The sequence below is a fragment of the Trichoderma evansii genome, assembly GCF_050947405.1.
Source record: "Trichoderma evansii strain SZMC 28006 chromosome Unknown GGI43scaffold_22, whole genome shotgun sequence".
NCBI classification, from domain to species: domain Eukaryota; kingdom Fungi; phylum Ascomycota; class Sordariomycetes; order Hypocreales; family Hypocreaceae; genus Trichoderma; species Trichoderma evansii.
In genome coordinates this window covers 439,100-461,563 of record NW_028145184.1, presented here as the reverse complement: position 1 = coordinate 461,563, position 22,464 = coordinate 439,100, and the positions used below count along the sequence as shown (strand labels likewise).

The 22,464-nt window shown below is 44.4% G+C and overlaps 8 protein-coding genes across 8 annotated transcripts in view; 4 read left to right on the top strand and 4 right to left on the bottom strand.

The window, feature by feature from the left end:
- Nucleotides 1-8,348, top strand: part of GGI43DRAFT_430257 (uncharacterized protein) — a 31,997-nt gene extending 23,649 nt beyond the window's left edge. The window contains exon 5 of the mRNA XM_083209225.1: nucleotides 55-8,348. Within this exon, the coding sequence (XP_083057320.1) occupies nucleotides 55-8,171 (8,117 nt within the window). The 3' untranslated portion in view covers nucleotides 8,172-8,348. The remainder of the gene's footprint in view (nucleotides 1-54) is intronic.
- A 10-nt stretch (nucleotides 8,349-8,358) lies between these two features.
- GGI43DRAFT_414232 (eliciting plant response-like protein) lies at nucleotides 8,359-9,053 on the bottom strand. Its single transcript, XM_083207019.1, has 2 exons — nucleotides 8,898-9,053; nucleotides 8,359-8,834 (listed from the first exon to the last, which is right to left on the bottom strand). Exons 1-2 carry the CDS (start codon nucleotides 8,956-8,958, stop codon nucleotides 8,467-8,469), a joined length of 429 nt encoding a protein of 142 aa, XP_083057319.1. The 5' UTR covers nucleotides 8,959-9,053; the 3' UTR covers nucleotides 8,359-8,466.
- A 1,174-nt stretch (nucleotides 9,054-10,227) lies between these two features.
- GGI43DRAFT_414231 (HET domain-containing protein) lies at nucleotides 10,228-12,447 on the bottom strand. Its single transcript, XM_083207018.1, has 2 exons — nucleotides 12,014-12,447; nucleotides 10,228-11,954 (listed from the first exon to the last, which is right to left on the bottom strand). Exons 1-2 carry the CDS (start codon nucleotides 12,342-12,344, stop codon nucleotides 10,300-10,302), a joined length of 1,986 nt encoding a protein of 661 aa, XP_083057318.1. The 5' UTR covers nucleotides 12,345-12,447; the 3' UTR covers nucleotides 10,228-10,299.
- Nucleotides 12,448-12,711: 264 nt separating this feature from the next.
- On the top strand, nucleotides 12,712-14,700 carry GGI43DRAFT_414229 (Zn(II)2Cys6 transcription factor). The gene is made up of 5 exons (XM_083207017.1): nucleotides 12,712-13,227; nucleotides 13,284-13,597; nucleotides 13,665-13,795; nucleotides 13,852-14,608; nucleotides 14,681-14,700. The coding sequence occupies exons 1-4, from the start codon at nucleotides 12,831-12,833 to the stop codon at nucleotides 14,576-14,578; spliced, it is 1,569 nt and encodes a 522-aa protein (XP_083057317.1). The 5' UTR covers nucleotides 12,712-12,830; the 3' UTR covers nucleotides 14,579-14,608; nucleotides 14,681-14,700.
- A 426-nt stretch (nucleotides 14,701-15,126) lies between these two features.
- On the top strand, nucleotides 15,127-16,352 carry GGI43DRAFT_387025 (uncharacterized protein; the record flags this gene model as incomplete). The annotated part of the gene is made up of 4 exons (XM_083203869.1): nucleotides 15,127-15,145; nucleotides 15,202-15,301; nucleotides 15,376-15,534; nucleotides 15,602-16,352. The coding sequence occupies 4 exons, from the start codon at nucleotides 15,127-15,129 to the stop codon at nucleotides 16,350-16,352; spliced, it is 1,029 nt and encodes a 342-aa protein (XP_083057316.1).
- Nucleotides 16,353-16,432: 80 nt separating this feature from the next.
- Nucleotides 16,433-17,291, bottom strand: GGI43DRAFT_414225 (acyl-CoA N-acyltransferase). Its single transcript, XM_083207016.1, has 2 exons — nucleotides 17,145-17,291; nucleotides 16,433-17,080 (listed from the first exon to the last, which is right to left on the bottom strand). Coding segments are annotated over exons 1-2 (465 nt in total). The 5' UTR covers nucleotides 17,146-17,291; the 3' UTR covers nucleotides 16,433-16,616.
- A 327-nt stretch (nucleotides 17,292-17,618) lies between these two features.
- GGI43DRAFT_425103 (MFS transporter) lies at nucleotides 17,619-19,274 on the top strand (the record flags this gene model as incomplete). The annotated part of the gene is made up of 2 exons (XM_083208466.1): nucleotides 17,619-18,035; nucleotides 18,099-19,274. 2 exons carry the CDS (start codon nucleotides 17,619-17,621, stop codon nucleotides 19,272-19,274), a joined length of 1,593 nt encoding a protein of 530 aa, XP_083057314.1.
- A 322-nt stretch (nucleotides 19,275-19,596) lies between these two features.
- GGI43DRAFT_425102 (Zn(II)2Cys6 transcription factor) lies at nucleotides 19,597-22,346 on the bottom strand (the record flags this gene model as incomplete). Its single annotated transcript, XM_083208465.1, has 8 exons — nucleotides 19,597-19,647; nucleotides 19,736-20,484; nucleotides 20,549-21,098; nucleotides 21,164-21,195; nucleotides 21,258-21,456; nucleotides 21,516-21,912; nucleotides 21,975-22,054; nucleotides 22,332-22,346. The coding sequence occupies 8 exons, from the start codon at nucleotides 22,344-22,346 to the stop codon at nucleotides 19,597-19,599; spliced, it is 2,073 nt and encodes a 690-aa protein (XP_083057313.1).
- Nucleotides 22,347-22,464: the final 118 nt, after the last annotated feature.

Genomic DNA, 22,464 nt, shown 5'->3' with positions numbered 1-22,464 from the left:
ATCGCCGTGCATTGCGCCAGATCGGTAGTTCATTTTCTCTACAACAATTAGCAGATATGAGGACAAATGCAAAAAGATCCAAGCGACAGCCTACAACCCAAGCAGAAATGCAGATGCAGGCAATATGGGCTGGTATACTGAATATAGAGCCAAGTTCCATAGGCCTGGATGATAGCTTTTTCCATCTAGGCGGCGACTCAATCGCTATTATGAGAGTTGTTAGTGCCACTCGAAAGCTTGGTATGAAGATTTCGGCAACGTCCATCTTTCGCCAACCTCACCTGATAGATGTTTCGGCTAGTATGGAGGCTATTGCTGACTCTATTACTTCTACTGAAAATATTACTCGTTTCAGTCTTCTAAGCGCTGATGTTGATGTACCCGTCCTCATTACCAATCTTGAGAGCCAATGGAACCTGGACAAAACCGTGATCGAGGATATATACCCTTGTACACCACTTCAAGAGGGTATTTTATCTTTATCAACTAAGCGACCAGGTGACTATACGCTCCAAGCTATTCTAGAGATATCTCCAGAGATCTCCATCCCGGCTTTCAAGAAGGCATGGGAGACAGTGATTCAATCATCTTCAATTTTACGAACAAGACTGGTACAACATGATGTCGGCCTTCTTCAAATTGTTCTAAAGGAGGCAGTTAAATGGATTGAAGCTACTGGTCTTGATGATTATCTCATAGAAGATGAGAGATATTCTATGGCGCTTGGGCAGCCGCTGACACGCTATGCTCTAATTCATGATACTGAAGGTACCTGTCGATGGTTTGTGTGGACTATTCACCATGCATTATATGATGGGTGGTCTTTACCTCTCCTTATCAGTAATGTAGAAAACGTTTACCGTGGAGAACCAATAGAAGCTCAGGCACCCTTCAAATCTTTTATCAACTATCTCACACAAAAGAGCAAGGCTGAGACCGAAGAGTACTGGCGACTATCCTTGGAGAACTGCCACTCGAACATATTTCCAGAACCTCCGCCGTCTAGGCAAGAACATTTGGGGGACGCCGTAACCACTCAACAAATCTCATGGGATGAGAACATAACAAGTGACATAACTATATCTAATCTAGTGCGCGCTGCCTGGGCATTAGTAGCTGGTAGAGCAGCCAATTCGACAGATGTTGTGTTCGGCGTCACAGTGTCCGGACGGAGTGCGCCTCTTGAAGGAGTCGAGAGGATGGCAGGTCCAACGATTGCAACGGTACCCGTACAGGTAGATCTATCTAGGCATCGAAATGTCTCGGAATACCTTGAATCAATACAACGGCAAGCTGCCGAAATGATTCCCTTTGAGCAATTTGGACTGCAACGAATCTCTAAAATCTGCCCAGGGTCGCAGCACGCTTGCATGTTTCAGACTCTGCTGGTTGTCCAGCCTGAAGATACTGGATCTAGAGACAGTCCGCTAGGCAGTTGGATTGATGCTGGCCAGAGAGCAAAGATCAATACGTATGCTCTTCTGTTAGAGATACAGCTTGGTGCCGATACTATTACAGCCATAGCGCGGTACGATACAAGGTTGATTGAGCCATGGATTGTTGAGAGATTGCTAAGACGTTTGGATCTTGTTATGCATGATCTAGTCAGCGGCGATAGCTCGCGCCCCTTGTCTGCTGTTCAGATTATCGCGGAGGAAGAACTGGATGCTATATGGCAATGGAATAGCATAGTTCCGACTCCAGCAAATAAAAGCTTCCTCGATGCGTTCGAAGAAAATGTTAGAATACAGCGTCAAGCATCAGCTATATGCGCCCATGATGGGAATCTCACGTATGGGGAACTTGATAGCCTTGCTCGCCAGCTGGCAAACAGACTCATTGACGAGGGCGTGGGTCCGAACGTGCTGGTGCCTCTATGCTTTGAGAAATCTATGTGGGCAGTAGTCGCTGTCATAGGAGTCATAAAAGCTCACGGAGGATTCGTATTTTTATCGCCTTCGCTTCCAGAACTTCGTCTGAAAGATATCGTTGAGCAGCTGTCGTCCTCAGTGATGCTTACCTCGCTTACATGCGAGACTTTGGGACTTCGCCTTGCACGTAACGTGATTCCGGTTCATCAACAACTCTTCAATGACAACCATGAATCATCTCTTATGCACTCACAATTATCCGACCCTTCGTCAACCATGTATATTGTCTTCACATCGGGAAGTACGGGGACACCAAAAGGCGTAATGGTCACTTATGGCAATGCTGCCTCTGCCCTACACCACCAAATAGAGTCACTAGGCTTTTCCAACCAATCGAGATTGTTTGACTTTGCGTCATACAGCTTTGATAACTCGATCAGTAACATAATCATGACTTTTTCAGCAGGCGGCTGCATATGTATACCTAGTGAGGAAGAACGATTACAAAACTTAGCTTCGAGCATAACCCGTATGCACGCCACAATTGTCGCCCTCACAACATCTGTCTCAAGAATGTTATCTCCGGAAGATGTGCCAACTCTGCAGTCCATTATATTTGCTGGCGAAGTTTTTGATGCTACCGATGCTGAGCGTTGGTGGGGCCATCTTAACATTGTAAACGCATATGGCCCGAGTGAGTGTACACCATACAGCAACATAAATTCTGAGCCTTCAACATATAAAGAGGCTACTCGCATTGGAAAAGGAGCTGGTGTAGTTACTTGGGTGGTCGATCCTCAAGATGACACATGTCTGGTACCTCTAGGACACGTGGGTGAACTGCTTCTTGAAGGACCTCTCGTTGGAATCGGCTATCTAAATGATGAGGAGAAGACAGCGGCTTCTTTCATTAAAGATCCTTCTTGGTTAAATCTAGGGACAATTAATCACCCTGGAAGAAGTGGCACTGTCTATAAAACGGGTGATTTAGTACGCTACTCTGAAGATGGAAATTTGTCTTTCGTCGGAAGAAAAGACGCTCAAGTTAAAATCCGAGGTCAACGTGTTGAGCTTAACGAAGTCGAACATTGGGTGCAGCTGAAAATACCAGAGGCTAGCCGAGCAGTTGCTGAAGTCATTAGACCTGAGAGTCATCCAGATCCAGTTCTCGCCGTCTTCTTGCATGGCTATGGTGAGCCTCTCACAAATGATGTGGATGGAAGAATCGTGGCACAGCCTCTCCTCATTAATTTTAATATTGAAGACAAACTTTCAAAAGTTTTGCCGGGTTATATGATCCCTTCAATATTTTTTAACGTGAACCAGATGCCTATGATGCCTTCTGGGAAGGTAGATCGCAAACGATTACGAGCGCTTGGTGAATCATTCACTATCGGTGAATTGAATGAAGCGCGTAAGTCTCGTATAGGGCAGCGGCGACTGCCGTCTACAAGCATAGAGCAGCATATACAGATGCTCTGGGCACGTATCTTGGGAATATCTGTTGTTACGATTGGACTGGATGACCACTTCTTCCGGCTAGGTGGGGATTCAATTGCTGCGATGCGACTTGTAAGCGAGGCTCAAAAAACCAGCATGGAACTTACAGTCGCAGATATTTTTCGATATCCTACTTTGGAGCAAATGGCACATCATGCTTCCGTGTTTGTGAATGGCCCATCTCACGATATCCCGGCGTTTTCTTTACTTGAACCTGGATTTGATCCTGCCTCTCTTGAATCTGATATAGGACCCTCTACCGTCGAAGATGCTTATCCATGTACTCCGATGCAAGAAGGTCTCTTATCTCTATCGTCAAAGCGGACAGGAGACTATGTCATGCGAATGGTCCTCGAGTTATCTCCAGATACTTCTCTATCATCGTTTTGTACGGCATGGGAAATTATAGTTCAATCTCTGGCCATCCTGCGTACCCGAATCATTCATCACAATGGTAGCCTTCTACAAGTTGTTTTGCATGAAAGCATCCACTGGACTCACACGACCGGACTCGATGTGTATCTAGATGCCGATAGTCAACAAGGCATGAATCTTGGCGAGCCTCTTACTCGATACGCACTTGTTAAAGACAGCCAAGGAACATGCAAGTGGTTTGTTTGGACGGCCCACCATGCACTTTATGATGGCTGGTCACTCCCTCTGCTCGTTGATATGGTAAACCAAGTATACCTCAGCCAATCGCCGACATTGAACAATTTCATCCCATTCAAAGCCTTTATTAAGCATGTCCAGGAACGAGATGAAGAAGGCATGCGACAATATTGGCAAAATGAACTTAAAGGCTGTGATTCGACCATCTTCCCAATTCTGCCTTCATCTGTGCAGGAGCCTGTGGCGCATAGATCTTTAAGCCATTTGATTTCATTGTCTGATGCCCAATGCATAGGCTCTGGCATCACCACATCAAATCTTGTACGTGCCGCATGGGCTCTAGTCATAGGAGTCTCTGCATGCTCCAACGATGTCATATTCGGCATCACAGTATCGGGTCGAAGCGCTCCCATCGCCGGAATTGATGGGATGATTGGTCCAACTATCGCCACAGTGCCTGTCCGTGTACATCTGGTACAATCTCAGCCTATCTCTCAGTATCTTTCAATTATTCAACGCCAGGCTACCGACATGATTCCATTCGAACAAACTGGCTTGCAACGCATCAGCAAAATCAGCATAGACTGCCAGCAAGCATGCCAATTTCAGACTCTATTGATTATCCAGCCTGACAATGACAGCGACTCCGATGACCATGTAATTGGCCAATGGAAAAATGTACGCCAGCAAGGCCAAATAAGCACTTATGCTCTTGTGGTAGAGGTTGGACTGGGACAAGATGGGATCCTGGTTACTGCACGATATGATCCAGGTGTCATAGAGCCATGGGCGGTCCAGGCGCTCCTGGAACGACTCGATCTCGTTCTCCATGACATTGCCACTGGTGACCAAGCGCGGCCTCTACAGGAGATTGAGCTTATTACGAGACGCGAACTGAGCGAGATATGGCAGCGAAATAGCATGATGCCAATTTCCATTGATCGTTTCTACAACCAGATTTTCGACAAGCAGGTAAAAGCTAGGCCTAACGCGAACGCTATCTCTGCTTGGGATGGACAGTTAACATATTTCGAGCTTGACGAGCTTTCTACACTGTTGGCAGGCCATCTTCTAAGTCTAGGAGTTGCGGATGGGATGCTTGTGCCTCTCTGCTTTGAGAAGTCTATGTGGACAACAGTGGCTATGCTCGCCGTCATCAAAGCCGGTGGAGGGTTTGTAATGCTTGATCCTACACTACCAGAGAAACGACTACAGAGCATGGTATACAATACCGGCACTGAAATAATTCTATCATCTGTGAGCCATATGGCTCTAAGCCGGCGTCTCTCTACTACTGTGATCGAAATAGGGGAAAGTATATACACGATTTTAAGCTCACCATCTACTTTTCACTTGCCTCCGCTACAATCGCCTTCAAATCCTTTATACGGCGTGTTTACATCTGGAAGCACAGGTACACCTAAAGGGATCGTTGTCTCTCATTCTAATATGTCCTCGGCTTTACATTATCAGTTAGAGCTTCTGGGCTTCAATAATGAGTCAAAAGTGTTGGATTTCGCTTCCTATTCATTTGATGTCGCCGTACACAACACACTTGCAACTCTTGCGGCGGGTGGCTGCTTATGCATCCCATCAGACGAGGATCGCAAAGGGAACCTTGACGGCGTTATACGAGCAATGGGCGTTACAGTAGTAAATCTTACGCCAACTGTATCGAGACTGATTGATCCAACCACTATACCTGGGTTGAAAACATTAATATCTTTAGGCGAAGCCCTCACGGCTAAAGACGCAGCTCGTTGGTGGGGAAAGTGTCGACTTATCAACACGTATGGTCCCGCTGAATGCACTCCCATCAGCACTATTTCGCACCGTGCAATGGTTTTAGAAGATACGATCAGTATTGGAGATGGCATTGGGTTAGTTTCTTGGGTTGTTGATCCCGAAGATCATAATCGTCTTGTTCCTTTCGGGTGTATTGGAGAGCTCTTACTGGAAGGTCCACTTGTTAGTCAAGGCTACCTAAATGATCCAGAGAAGACAGCATCGTCTTTCATCCATGATCCAATTTGGCTACTCCAAGGGGCACCAGACCAGTCAGGCCGAAACGGGCGACTATACAAGACGGGCGATCTCGTGCGGTATAATAAAGACGGTACTTTGGCTTTTATTGGGAGGAAAGATGTGCAAGTGAAGATTCGAGGCCAACGCGTTGACCTTGGTGAAGTAGAACACTGGGCGCATGAGGCATTGCCTGATGCCGTTCAGGTGGTGGCTGAAGTGGCCGTGCCGCATGGAGAAGGTTCTCGACCTATGCTGATAGTTTTTGTTGAACTTGAAGAAGATATGCGACGAGCAGCCGATTCGAAGCCTTTTTTTCAGTTTGCCGAAGCTGCTGTGTTGCCTTTTGACTATGATATGCAAAGCGAATTCGCTCAGCATCTGCCCAGTTATATGCTTCCTGAAGCGCTGGTAGGTTTGAGTAAGCTTCCTCTCACTGCTACAGGGAAGACAGATCGTAAACAGCTACGCCTTATTGCCGGCAACTTCTCTACTCAGGAGCTGCTTGGCGTACAACTGTTGAAATCGGAAAATCTGGAAACCGAGAAATCGAAACCTTCAACGCCCATGGAGCGGGAGATGCAGGACGTTTGGGCTACAGTACTTGGCCTTCAGACCTCCGCAATTGGTCTCGATGACAGCTTTTTTAAGCTGGGGGGAGATTCAATTGGAGCGATGAAGCTTGTGGGGACTCTTCGCAAGAGAGGCGCACGGCTGATGATAGCGGACGTCTTCCGCCACCCAACATTGCGAGCGATGGCACAATTGGAAACAATCGCTCAAGTCGATGACGAAAATATCTTGGAAGAAGATTTAATTGACTCCACTACAAAGTTCGCGCTGTTTTCGGAGCTTGACTCTCTTAACCTTCGTCTAAAGTCTTCCACGGTTGCCGATATTATGCCGCTTACACAATTTCAGGAAGATTGCATTGAAGGTGGTAGGATGAATCCACGCGAATTTTGCAATTACTTTTTCTTGGATATCGACGCGAGTGTAAGTATCGCACGTATAGAGCAAAACTCTACCGCCGTTTTGAAGAGATTCTCCATCCTACGTGCCTCTTATTTGCCCCTCCTCGGACGATTATGGCAAATAACGCCGCATCATCTCGATCTGCCTCTTGAAGTATGTCAAATTCAGGATAATCTGGAAGACTTCTGTCAGAAACTCATATTAAATGATATTGAGCACTTCGAAACATCTTGTGCTCCGTTTGCACTCTTTCTGGTGAGACACGAAACTGGACAGGGCCGCCTTATTGTCCGTTTGTCGCACGCTCAATACGATGGCATCTCCCTACCTACTGTATTCCGTGTCTTGCTTGATGATTCAGAGACCGAATCTTTCCAAGATTCTGTCAACTTCTTAACATTCATGTCTTATACACATCGTCACAGACTCAAGTCCATGGTGTATTGGAGAAAGCTTCTCAAGGGATCGACAGTTACAGCAGTCCTGCCAAAGGTCTCTCCGCCCGTAGTTTCTGATTCGCCCGCCGAAGCTATTGTTCTGGAATCAATCATACCGTTATCACAGCTCCCCGAAAACATTACACCAGCTACTATCATGACTTCTGCATGGGCTATTGTCCTAGCCAAGCTTACAGGAGAGAAAGATGTGGTCTATGGGCGGCTGGTTGCCGGAAGGAACTCACTCGTGGAAGGAATTGAAAATATCCTTGGTCCCTGCGTTAATATTGTCCCTGTGCGGATCAAACTGTCGTCTGTACAGAACCCCAGTGAGCTGCTTACAGCGGTTCAACAGCAGTTTATTGAGCTCGGAGAAGCTGATTCACTAGGACTTCGAGATATTCGCGAGAACTGCACAGACTGGCCTGTGGATTCTGGCTTCGATACCGCGATTCAGCATCAGAACATTGATGAAAATCCCACTTTTCAGCTTGGCACAATGACAACTCAGGTCCGCGCTTTCAACAATCCACACGTGGTGCCGAGATCATTGTATCTGCTTACACGCCCACGAGATAGCGGTGTATATGTTGAGCTACAAGGGAACACTCATATCATTTCTAGAGAGACATTGTCAATGCTCCTTCGAGAGTTTAGTCAAATAGTTCAAGATTTGGTCCGATTTCCCAATATTAACATTTCGTCGTATATTGAGAATGCCAAGCAGGAGCCACCTTTGAAGTCAAATGCATAAATTGCATAGTCATCACTTTTTTTGAATAAAGCAGCAGGGGATTTGCCCCTTCACTTGTACTTCTGTGTAATTTTAAAAATTGAACAAAGAGATATCTGTTGTTGTACGAGTTAGAAAAGCCAATCATGCTGATGTGGAAGAGAGTAATAGCTTGGCTGAGATAGGCAATGGACGTCATAAATGAGTACTTTCATTTTAAAATTCATCTTTACATAAAATAGATTTTTTTTAATTTTGGGTCGCATATATTGTAATTTATCTCTTGGTTACACCTTGTATTCTTTTCTCAAATTTCTTAATATGAATTTGGAAGGCCACAGTCCCTTCCAGAAACTTGAGTGACAATAGCATCCACGTGTCCCCATGCGACAGCATTGCCATTAGTGAGATCATTCAATGCATCGAGGCCAATATTCAACCCGCCATTATAGGCAGCATCTATCCCTAAGATATGTATACTTTTGCCACCATATTCTAGCTTGTAGCAAGTGCCGCATGCCGTGGTGTTCCAAGTAGTACCTTGAACGCCGCCGATATATGGGAAGTGAGGGATTTGACCCTGGGTTCTCCAACCATACTTGGTTATGAGTCCATTACGGCCATCGGAGCAAGATACACGATCCAGATTGCGTGAAGCATCATCATAGCCTGAATCAAAGGACACTAAATAAAATGTTAAGTTATATGTATACAGGCCTGGAATTTATCGAGGCAAATAGCCCATACCATAAGTGGCAGCAGTAGCTGTGACAAGTGTAACACCAGTTATAATATTTGAGAGCTGCATATCGGCGAACTCTTATAACAGCATAAATATATATGATTTACAACTGCGCGTATCAAAAACGTAGAGGAGGAGATTTGTAAAAAGTGGCGTTGAAGCTGGAGGCAATTCAGATGTTCAGATTTGGGGAAGCATGCCACCATTTATAGTAAATTATCACCGTATTATCGTCTCATCCGAAGTTAATATTGCCCCAACCATGCATCTTGCCCAAAATATCTGAGACAAGAATAAAAATACGAATTTGCGAAAAGCGTTAACACGAAAGGGAGAGAGACATCCATTTAGCCTGCCTTCGTGGTAGCATATTACTGGCTACTAGTGTAAGTGTATCGATCTGCCAGAGCGTTTCTGATCCAAATCTGCTTCCTTTCGCTAAGAACGTATGCTGTTATTACTACCAAAATTGGAGACGCCGGTCTGGGAGCGGTAGCAGCCAGTATTAATGACTGTAAATACGGCTACCATCCTCATGTTATCAACACTGAATTACGAAAGCTACTGCGTATACATGAAGATCAAATAAAAAACAAAATATGGGCGATTAAAAAAAATTCAGCGAGTAGTGAAATCCACAGATCCATCATGAATTATATACATGTAAACTACAGAGTACAGCAGCAATGAAATAAAACGCTTGACGACTTGACGCGGTCAAAGAATTGAGAAAAAGAGGATTTCTCGCGGAAAGCGGTGAGATGAAGATAGCCTCATGAATCCGCCCTACATACATGTAGTATCGCGGACTTATCCTTATTTGTCTACAAAACTCTTCAAGCCGAGTCATCAGAGTCAGCGACATCATAGCACAGAATCATGTGAGGCAAAGTAAGACAACAGCTACTACTATGGTCATGTATCCGGCAGATTCTGCTAGGGAGCGGCTGCAGTTGTTACTGTTTTCTGATTTCAACTGAGACACACAGGTACCAGTATCAATTTGTCAGCACGAGAAAGATAAATCTGTCTCATGCACTCATAATCTGTGTTCAGATGTCTATTTATTATACTCATCTCAGCACAGTCAATGTATCATGATCTCCGCACATGAGTAATTAATGGGAACTTCAAGCACCTTCACGATGACCATCTTTCGGAGCTCGGCGCCAGTGTAAAGCCGGTGGCAAGCCAGAGGGCTTGAATCTGTTGCTCAAATGAATGAGTAGGGAAATATTTTCTACCAGAGCATTATAAATACAAGTAAAAGAGGGGAGTTGAAGTCTTGAAATATTCTTACAGCACTTAATTCCAACTTGCTCATCTGTAATCCGTGGACTCGCAACATTCCTTACATGCAGGCTGCGTAAGGCACTAAGCTTGCCCTGCATATAGATTGACTATCTGTTACTGAATCTGTATTACTTGCTCTTGCGCAGCGTCTTCAAACCATTTCAAAAAGCAAATTTTCTTAGACACTTGGTTCTGTCTTAGACTGTTACCAAATAATAGCCCAATTCTCTCCCAATTATCATGGTTTTCCACCTTTTGCACCACAAGAAAAATCCCCCACTCTTTTCCTGTCCTCTTTAGATGCCCCGCCATCATTTTTATAATCCTCAGATCTCCATCGTTGCAAATATTGGTCTCGGCGTTTGGCGCATCTGGATTGAAAGACCAACCGGAGATTACTGATTCTCCGAGATTAATATCGCCGGTGCTATCAAAGTTGAGAGCGAAGAGTTTCTCAGGAGACGGGTTGGGTTCGTCATTAGTACGAACTCTGATAGTGGCATTCACAGATGGTCCCCTTAGCGTGACAAGACACTTGCCAAGACGCCCGAGATATAGAGAGCCTACAGATACACAGTCTATATGTAGAACTTTAGAGAAGACATTGACAGTATCGTCCGTTAAGGGTCGCTGGCACCAAGTAACGTCGATTCCTCCGGTAACGGATGCCCACGACCATGACGGAATATTTCTCAGCTCTTTTGGCCGGCGACTAAATTCGTCCATGAACCAGCAGCTGTCAATAATGAAACTGGCCTCCCACAACCCTGCGAGATACCTCGTGTTAAATAGCTCAGCGAACTGAGACACAATACCAGCCATTGCTGGCAACCGGTCGCTCAGGTAGGTAAATTCTAGATCCATCATGCTCATGATATTGTCATACCAAAGTTCCCGTTGTTTAGCTGCACTTCCACTCTTGATATTGTTGCGCATGATGCTCCTACTTGAGTTTGTACGGAAGATATCCCAGTGTGTGTTTTCATATTTTGATTCACACTGACAGAGGGTCTGAGATCGACAATCCCAGACAACTTCTTTAGCGCAGAAATGGACATAGCGGCGTGACAGTGTTTGTTCTTGGTATACCCAGCCGCGAGTCATCAAAGGAAATTCTGGTGTGAGTAATGAATCTGGCTGCACTTCATACGGATGTGAGATTGCTGTCTCAGCAATCAGGTGATAGCGTTGACCATGATATACACCTTGGATCTCTAATGGTTCGTCGTATTCGGGCAATTTCGGGAAGAATCCGACACTTCCATCTATTGAAGCTGTTGCTGCTAAGGTAATATGGCAGTTGGCATAATAATCGGCCATTTTTGCCGCTTCGCCTTCCCAGTCATTTGCAGAATCTTGAATGATGCATAGAGAGTCGATCCAAATATACTCGATACCAATTGTACGACTGAATTCGATGGCATCTTGAAATGTCTTAGACAAGGAGTTCCATGGGATTTCATCCTTGAGTCTTTCGATATTTTCAGACACAGTTCTCAAGATTTGAGTTTTTCCCCAGCAGTGGCTAAGACACGCATAGCGACTCTCTGTGAGCGGCTGAGGTTCGACAAGACGAACCTTGAGAGCTCCTATCATATCCGGCACGATTTTAACAACTCTCTTTGGGAGTATTGGCGCATGCGACACGCGGCAATCTTCGTGGTTTCTCTCACAGTCGTTTGTCCAGCTCAAGATTTGTTCAGCGAGATGATTCCTTGCCTTCGAGATACCTGACCACGGTTTAAAAAGCGGCCAAGGACACGGCTCTCCTATATGCATTTATTAGTCTTCTAATTTGTTAACTAACGCAATGTTGTGTAAAAACTACCCGATTTTGCATAAATGTTCACCTTTCGAGATGTTCTATGAGTCATATCTGCCACGCCTTCAGTAGGCCAGATGCCTAAAGACAAACTTTCGCTTGACAACTTCGCATCGGCCGCGAAGCTCAGTGTATAAACTCTTGAGTTGTCAACAGCTTGCGGATGGCAGTGTTTACACGCCTCCATGATGAGGTCGCATGTAGAACACTGCTTCGCCGATTGAACGAGTTCCTGTAGGCAGTAGGTATAAAACCCCTCTTCATCGCATTTTCCACGGATAGCGATCTCATTTAGGTCGAAACAAATATTGCATGGGGCAGGTGATAGATCTCTCATAGTGAAAAAGAGTTAACGTAGCAAAATTGACTATGCGTGTCAGTAGCATCTACCTAACTTTCTTGTACAGAGGTATATATGTTCGTTCCAGCTTCAAGTTAAAAAGATTTGTAACTGCATGTACACTATGCCAAAAATGTCGTATTGAGGGGCCGATAAATATGAAATATGCAGATCCTCCATAACTTCATATGCTATAGGTTAGCTACAGGTCCAATCTAGCGCAGACATTCTGAAACTACCTACTACTGTAAATGTACCCGGTACTAGCGGATTGCTGACGTAGAACTGTGGCGCAAACTTGAAGCACCCCTGACACGCTTATTAAGGCTGCCCAGATCGTAGCCTCCTTTTTATGTTAAAATATCGAAGCTGAAATGAGATAGGCAATTGAACACTTTGCGCTGGCAGCTTTGAAGCCATTAAAACAATTTTAATTGGATAGTTTCAGCTGTGTAATTACTCAGAATTAACGCAATTGTTAAAATGAGCCCCTCGATCCCTCAGTCTTCTGAGCCCCCAAGTCAACGAATGCGAAATAGAGGAGGTCACGGCAAGCGCCATTGCTGGGAATGCCGTCGACGATGCTTAGTATGTGATTCTGAGGAGCCTGGATGCAAGCGATGTCATACATCTGGCATACCATGTCCAGGGTATGGCGATGTGAAGCCTACCAGACTGAAGTGGATCACGCCTGGCAGAGTCGTATCTCGGGAACAGAAACAAAAGAAAACTTTACGACGGAAAAATCAAGACGATCAGGAGGAAATAACAGAAGATATGATAAGGCATATAATCTCAGTTGAAAATTATATGCATATAACGCTTCCACACTTTGAAATGAATGACGAAGTTCAAGTCATCGTACAAGCTCTCGATTACTGTAGGTGTTCATTTATGCTGGTAATTGGAGGCAATTTGCTGATATCTGTTGGATAGTCAATTCTTGCATATATAAAGACTTAGCCCCAATCCATGATTTTGGACAAAATCCTTACCTTTACCAGATTTCTGCCAAGCATCTCCAAGCTGCACGTCTAAGCCCTGATTATCTGAAGTATGGCATGCTTTGCATGATTATGAGCCACCGAATCAACCAAACAAGCAATGTCCTTCATCTTAAACCACTAGTGGAGAAATTCTATTTCTATTGGGGCCTCGCTGTCCGATCTCTGAATGACTACCTCAACAAAGAAGACAAGCGGGCTGGTAATACAATCATCGCTGGAATATTGACACTTCTACTTGCAGACGTTAGTCACTTCTACCCCAGGATACATCAAAGCTATTCACTGTGCTTACGTGACCATTGTTGTACAGATCCACCAGGGAAGGTCGCTTGATTGGCGATGCCATTTAGGCGCAATATACAAATTGATTACGCTACGAGGCGGATTCTACGTACTCTATAAATCAACAAGCATGAAGCCGTTAATGCTTTGTTTCTGGTTGTATGCTGCACGATTTTAACCATTGTTTATCGTTAAAATATACTGACACTACATAGTATTGCAGTGATTGGGGACACTACATGTCCGGCTTCAGACCTCTTTCTGGCAAATTTACATATTGAGGCTCTAAGCTTTTTACTTGAAAAATACAGTATTATGGCATCTCAAATTCATCTATGTCCGATACAGCTGTTTCCCGAAATCTTCAGAATCAATCACCTGCGTAAGCAAGGTGCACGGCCTGATATTTTTGACACCAAAGCTCTCCAGGAAGTGGGTTATGAAATATTGGAGCGCATCAACTCCTTTTCACCTCAGAAATTAGCTGAATCCAAACACTCCTGCCAAGAAGACTGGATACTGGTAGGTAGAGCGTATCAGGCTGCTGTTGCGCTCTACTGCATCCTATCGCTCCAAAGCTTATCGGTTCTTCCTCAGTCTTCAGCACTACGAATACAATGTGCTGAGCACGGAGCAGTCTTGCAGATACTTCTGAAGGAAGCACTCGCCAGCAAAAGACTTAAAAGGTTTATGGTTTGGCCTCTGGTCGTACTTGGGGTAGAAGCCGTTCATGGCGGTGGAGCAATGCGCACCTTTGTTGCTAGCCAGCTGTCGGAACTTAGCTATGATGCTGGCACCTATGTACCACTCACGGCGGAACGAGCTCTTGAACAATTTTGGAGCTCTGGGGATACTCGTTGGGATGTTTGTTTTGGGAGGCCGTACATCTTCACGCTACAGATTGCTGTGGATACAAGCCGCCTAATGCCGCTTTACGAGTGATCCTCCAGCCATCTATAAAAAGTAACGAGAATATATTAATAATATGTCAATTAAAACAACTCAAAATGCAATTAAACTACGTGTGATATGCATAGAACTTACTTGACTCTTACCCCTTTGCCGTACATTCTTATCGCCGCCTTCCTCAGCACTTGAAACTCTCGTCGAGGTCAATACGCGGCCAGGGTGGGTCTGGAGAGTACCGCCGGAAACTAAAAGTCTTGGCATTTCTTTTCTCCTATTTGGGTAAAGCGCCAGTTGCATCAGAACAGTTGGATGCTCTTGAGCCTCTCTTTTGCAAGCTCTGGCAAGTTGATAAAAGCCCTAAAGTCGCCATACTTCCTTTCTTTTTGCTCATTACTTTTCTCATATTCAGTTCTTTATTTTGTTAATAAACACACTTTTTTATCCTTTTATTCTTACTTCTTAACGCCTACAATAGGCATTAAGCTGTCAACAGATATAATCGCGGATTTTATCTTATTTTACTGCCATATCCCATTCGACTTTTTTTCTTTCTCTTTTTTTCTCTTTTTTTCTTTTTTACAATGGCAGAAGGGGATCCAGGTAAGAACAAAAATTTCTGAACTTCATAGTGCGAATGTCTAGTTAATAAATTGTAGTTGTGTATAGTCTCTATATCTACGCTCCCAATAAAGGAGCCCCAATCTTCTTCGCCATAGCTTTCGCCATTTCTGCAATCTTTCATCTTTGGCAATGCTTGTAAATATATTCTATCTCTAGATAAGATGAAATATTAGGGAGTATTAGCTAACCTTAACATTCAGTCATTACAGGGCATTCAGATTGGTCGGACTACACTCTGTGTGCGCTGTATTATTCGCCGCAGGCTTTGCATGTCGAGAATATGCGTCGTACCACTATATTTATGATCCGAATGCAAATGGCTCTCTAATTGTTTTCATTCTGAGTCAGGTCTTTATATATGCTTGCCCGTAAGTTTAAACATTTATATCAAGCATCGTTAAAGTTTAACGTCTAATGCATGTGTAACTTCTGCAGGCCGCTGCTTGAGCTTTCGAATTACCATGTCCTCGGCCGCATATTTTTTTACGTTCCTCATTGCGCACCACTCCCTGCTTCCAGCGTTCTTCGTGTGTTTGGAGGCCTTATGGCTCTCGTCGAAGCTTTGAATGGCGTAGGAGCCTCTCTATCCTCGAATCCATCAGCATCACCCAGTACACAAACACTTGGAAGTCACCTGATAATGGCTGTCCTTGTCATTCAAGTCGGCGTCATCACCATTTTTGTCTGTCTGACTGCTACTTTTCATATAAGATGTACAAAAGCCTCGGTACAATCCAAATCCGTCAAAACTCTATTAGCTACGCTATACATGAGTATGACGTTGATCTTCATAAGATGTATCTATCGTCTGGTAGAACATACTGGAAACACGAAGGTAGATATTACTAATATTGAGGCTCTTAGACAACTGAATCCTCTTCTGCGCTACGAAGTCTACTTTTATATCTTTGAAGCTACTCTTATGCTTCTCAACTCATTCCTATGGAATTTATGGAATGCAGGTCGCCTGTTGCCGAAGAATCCCAACATCTACTTGGCGCAAGATGGAACCGAGGCCATGGTGGAAGTGGTACCAGACAGCCGATCACTTTTGCAGATGGTTATAAATGTGCTGTCATTCGGGATTTTATTTCGCAAAAAGGATACTGTGGTGAGATTTGAAGAGTTGACTCAGTATTCAAGAGATGGTGGAAATGAGCAAGCTGGGACGCATATGCTTAAGTAAATGGGCTGAAAGCATAATGTATGATGCATTAAACGCTGCGCGATATCAGCTGAGTTAAAGAGGATTGTACTTGTAAAGAGTCGGTTTAGATTTTCTTATTAAAATGTATAGACTTTCTTTTATTCTTCTAAGTATCTATTGTTAACTAATATACTTGCATAGTCTTCTATAGGTGTCTTTAGTGGCCTCAGTAGGTTTTTTTACCACCATCCTCCGCCCTTCCTTTACCATGATCGTAAATTGGGCGACATCTCGACGGTAGCTTCATTGTATATCGTCTACGGGGTTCTTTAAAACCATGCCGAGGGAATGAGGAGCCGTTTCAACAAATCCATTATTCTGGTATAATTTTCTTCCAGGCCCGTCTGCCATAAGCGTGATGTAAGGAGTTCCGTCCTTGGGGGCTTTCGTTGAAATTTCCCATAGCAGCCTCTTCAGAATCTGGTCTCCCAAGCCCTTTCGTTGATGCTGTGGATGAATTGCCATGTCCGCTATATGGAAGTACCATCCGCCATCGCCAATGATACGACCCATTCCAATGACTGAATTGTCTTCATCCGAAGTTATAAAGCAACCATACCAACTGCCCTTGGAGATTTCGCAAGCTTGTGAAGCAGTTTTCGGTGAGAGGCCAGCAATTAAACGAAGGTTCAGATAGTCTGGTATGGATGGGTAACCATCTTGGATAATGTATCCGGACGCCAAGCCCGAGGCGACGAAAGAGCTCACTATTAACAGAGTTAACAATATGCTTTGGGGGCTAAGCAGATGATAGATGTACTTGGAAATTACTTTTGAAGGGATAGCTTTATGAATTTCTTAGGTGATGGAGATTACGGCAATTAAAGAGCGTTTCCTTTCGTTTCCAAGTACTCCAGGAGGCAGCCAAAACTCCTACCTTGAGGCTTTCAGTTCCGCGGACAGAGCAATTTTTAAATATTAAGAGAGTTAAGTTTCACGGCAGTGGTTTGTTTTATATATAGTCTACTTGGCAAAAAGCGGGGTCATCGTGAAACCCGATATTTGCGACAAAACCGAGATCAGCGATAAAATCCGCGATACTTGACAAATTTAAACGCCTTACAAATCCGAAACATATATGACTCTGGAGATCAATTTCTAGGGGAATAAAATGAATAAGAATTCAGGGATATAATCAAAAATGAATCACTCAAATTTGACTTCCATAGTGCTACTCTCTGAATCTTATTCTGTACATTTTCACGCGCTTTCTTTGCTGTACTAGCCGATATTAGCTCTCAAAATATGACACAGCTTCAATTAAAAGATGAAGAAATGTCCACAGATGACATGGAACAAAAAATTGATGCTTCGAAGTCCACCAATGCAAATCTGCCACTGAATAGCAATGTTGAACCGCTACCAGACATTGAGAAATCCAGCGAGACTCACGTCACGAAGCCAGACAAGCATCGCTTCCTAGAAACAAACCTCAGCGAAGGTATCGTTGGTTGGGATGGGCAAGATGATCCGAAAAATCCCCAAAATTTCCCGTCCAGTCGTAAATGGGGATTGTTGGCGTTGATGGCCGGAATTACTTTCGTCTCGCCGCTCGCGTCTAGCATGCTGTCACCAGCCATCGAATACGTCGGGGCTGATTTCGGCGTTACCAATGAAACTATACTTTCTTTTACTGTGAGTATTTATCTGTTGGGTTATTCAGTATGTATTATCCTTCCAGTATATTTGAAGATAAAGAAATATATATACTGATTCTGAATGCAGTTTGGCCCCCTCTTACTTGCACCCCTAAGCGAGATTTACGGTCGTCGAATTGTTCTTAGCTGTGCAAACTGGTTTTTCGTCATATGGCAAATCGGTTGTGCCAAAGCTCCGAATATTGCAAGTCTGATTGTGTTCCGGCTGCTTTCTGGTGTGGGCGGCTCTGGGTGTCTGACTTTGGGAGCCGGCGTGATCGCTGACCTTTTCCCTATCGAGAGCCGTGGCTTGGCGACATCTCTTTGGAGCATGGGACCTTTGCTAGGCCCTGTAGTTGGGCCAATCTGTGGAGGATTCATCAGCGAGACCGTAGGTTGGCGCTGGGTGTTTTGGGTTCTCTTAATAGTTGGAGCGATCACATCTGCTGGCATTGAGATTCTCAATCGCGAGACTTACGCGCCCGTTCTCATTGAATGGAAAACTAAGCATCTCGCAGAGGAGCTTGGCAGAGACGATCTCCGTAGTGCTTATACTAAAGTGGGAGCTGATACATCTATATCGACGAAGCTGAAAATGGGCATGCTACGGCCAATTCTCTTATACTGCAAATCTCCTATCGTTTTCCTTCTCTCGACATATCTGGCATTAGAGTATGGATTACTCTATCTATTTTTCACGACAATTCCTTCAGTATTCAAAGACAAGTATGGCTTTTCAACCGGTCTATCAGGATTGGCCTATCTGGGCATTGGCATTGGTTTTATGGCTGGGTTAATATTAACTGCCCTCACCAACGATCGGATAATGGCAAAAATGGCACAGCGTAATGGTGGCAAATTCGAACCGGAAATGAGACAACCCATGATGATTTTTTACGCCGCCTTTTGTCCCATCAGCTTCTTCTGGTACGGTTGGACAACTGACAAAGATGTTCACTGGATCGTCCCAATCATCGGCATGGTACCGTTTGGCTTCGGGTTAATGGGCTTATACCTTCCCATTCAGACGTATATCATCGACTCATACCCGACTCATGCGGCCTCAGGAAGTGCTGCCCTCGTTGCTTCTCGGTCTCTACTGGGCGCTCTACTCCCACTTGCCGGCCCAAGGCTCTTCGCGTCACTCGGTCTTGGATGGGGCAATTCGCTACTAGGCTTTATTTCATTAGCATTCATTCCCGTCCCCATTTTCTTCTCTAAATATGGAAAAACTATTCGGGAGAAGTATCCAGTGCAGCTTTAAGTGGCTGCGCTCGGTGAGACGATAGCCTGCGAGATGGCAGACCAATATGGATACGTCATTGGGCCTCTACTGTAAGTCATAGCCCAAAGATTAAAATGAAGGGGTTGCCGTGTGGGCTGCCCCCTCAGTTACAATATTTAATCATGTATAGAATCTCTCTGCTCTTTCACGACTTTTTCTACTTCAGATACGCTATTACTAAGTTGTAGAGTAGCGAGGCATTCATTAAGACTGCATTACGATTATATATTTACATTCTTCTGCTGTACAACCATGTTAGACAGGATGTGGATCCTTTTTTGTTACTTTACCCATTATAAACTCAATTAAATGATTTATTATCAAGCAGATGCATCTCATGATCCCAAAGAGTCTGTAATTCAACTTGTTAGCCTGTTTATTTCGTACAATATTATGCTAATTGCATATAGTCATGAATCAGGAAAGGGAATATTTCTTACCCAATCAAATAAATCTTCCATCGTATCAATGCTTAGCAGCTCATAAATAGCATTTTGTGAAGATAATAAATCCTCATCTTCCAAATCATGTGCAGGACAAAACTCTTGAGGTACTACGTCTGATCTGCAGAACTCCATTTGTTTAGATGAGCCAGTTTCATCTGTACTTCGATCTTGGATACAAATTTCCAGTCGACGCAGCATCGCTGCCAGAATCTTCGTAGCTGCATCAAACTCAAAAGAAATTCTCGGTGCGCGTTTCCAGCTCGTATATAAGCTTTTCAATAGCTGGATTAGTCGGCCAGAGGTCACAAGATTTGACGATCGCTCTTCTTCTCTCCGATACACCAGCTCTAGGCATATTGCCATTGCTGCTGTCAATCCATCGTTAATGCAGCGAGAGGCTCCAAACCAAATTTTATGGCGGTTCGAAGCTTTACGCGAATATACTTGGAAAATCTCATATTCTAGCTCCAGTATTCTTTGTGCTGCAGATACACACGTCTCTCGAAAAGACTGCGTTTGGTAATCCGTTGATCTCTTCGTCAGAAACGGTCGATGTAAGACGCAGCAAGTACGCTGATATGTGATCTCTAAATTAGATCTCCAGATAGCCATTTTGTCATCCGTAATCGACGATCCAGTTGATGAAATACGAAGGACCGTAGGAATACTATCTCTAATAGCATTCAATTGCTCGCATAGCTTGGCAACCTTCTCTGGCTGAGATGCGAGGCCAAGTGCTGAATCTGCAATATCGGCAGCCATAGATAATATGGACTCCATTTTTTTCCATATATATCATTCTGTTACAGCCTTTTGTAGCGATTCGGGCTGGCGGCAGGTCTAGAATTGGGGGATCAATATCTTCATCTAACAAATTGCGAGGGCGTTTCACATCTCCCAGTCCGCTGGGCACCACTCGAGGCAGCCCAGTCTCGTAGGCTACAACACAATCTGTCACCAAAAGCGTAAGCCATACTCTTCGACGCATTTCTGCTTCGAAGGTTGTTATTTGGTTATAGATTTGAGTGTCACGATGGTATCCACTCACTATGGCCAGTCGTGACACCAGTCCCAGTAAAACCGACACATCAGTTTTCAGGTTATCAGTCCGCACGTATTCCATCCCCAGATAAACAACAGCCGCCTCAACCTTGTATTTTCCAGGAATCGCCATATCAGATTTCGCTAAGAAAGCTGCGCTCTGAATACGATAAAACTCGAACTCACTCGGCAGGCTCAAACCTGCCACATTAGAATCAGTGGTATGGTCCATCCATATACTGCAGCATAAAATTCCATAAAGCAGTGATAGCCAAGAGGGTGGGAAGCTTTCTGGATTTTGCCAAAATTCTAAATACTGTCAGAAGTTAGCAAGGATGAAACGATACGCGGCTGAGATTCACACAATTAATAAAACATTACCTCTTGTTTGAAAGTCGGAGCGTGCACAGTAACTGTTTAAATGGTCTACATTAGATGGATCGAATTTTTCAACATGATTAAGAAAGGACCTTACTCAAAAATGGTTCTATAGAATCCAGACAACGGTACACGAGCGAATCAGCCGTTTCTCGCGGTGGTAATTTTCCGAGATGCTCCATAAATGTTGTGTCTTTAAAAAAGCCTGTAAGCAGTGCTGGGCCTTGGCAATTTCTTTGTTGCTTGTTTTCTATTCTGTCTTCAATATTGATGTTACATCTGCCCAGCTCCGCTGTCTGTGAATGAATCAGAATAGTGTGTATATAGAGTCATAGTTCGACAAGGGGCAACTGACAGCGTCGTTCATGATGGCCAGCCAATGGCTTGTATTTGTAAATAGAATATCATTATTTGTCGGTGGCAGTGAGTCATTTGGAGAAGTCGAATCGAACGCAAGTTTTGAATCCACTCGGCATGATATTGTATCGGGACGACTGCGACATGTAGCAGGACAAGGCAACTCGGCATCTTGCAATTCGGGCCGAGATTGATTTCTCTTCGATATTTCATCTTCCAAATGCCGGAGCCTTCCGTCAAATAAACGTAAGCGATCGTCAACTTTCAGGCAGTCATCGAATGCCGAACGTCCTGCAACATTCGCTACGGTTGGCCTTTCACGGCCGTAGGTACAAGATGCTTCTCGATGTCGTTTCACGCACGTTGCACAGGGCTTTCTCCGGTCGCATTTCAACCTTACAAGGTTAACATTATGAGTAAAACGGGAAATGACTGTTTCAAAAGGGCTGATTCATACTTATCTTTCCTGCAAGTGTTGCAGGACAATAACACTCGGGGCTTCTGATGTCTTCGTTTCCGACGAGACAACTGGGAATTCTGAGATGATGAGTTAATAGTAGTAGGTAACTGAGGCCCCATTAGATATAAGGTATAAAGCTTTCTTGTAACGTTCAATTGTTCTCGTTCAATTTCATTCTATGCTTATTCTTTGTCGAAAGCAGATTCACGCATGTATTCTAAGTCATTGAAACTATTAAATCCACACCACGATTTGGCTATCGGAAATCTCGGAGATCTCAAGTTATTTGTCATGGTTCGTGATTGGCTAAGTCTAGCGCAAAAAGCCCCATACCCTACTAGGTACGCAACATACGAACAATATCGTCATAACGCGGTATTTGGAAAGCTATTTTATTGGGGGGGGGGGGGGGGGGGGGGGGGGGGGGGGGCGGGGGGGCGGGGGGGGGGGGGGGGGGGGGGGGGGGGGGGGGGGGGGGGGGGGGGGG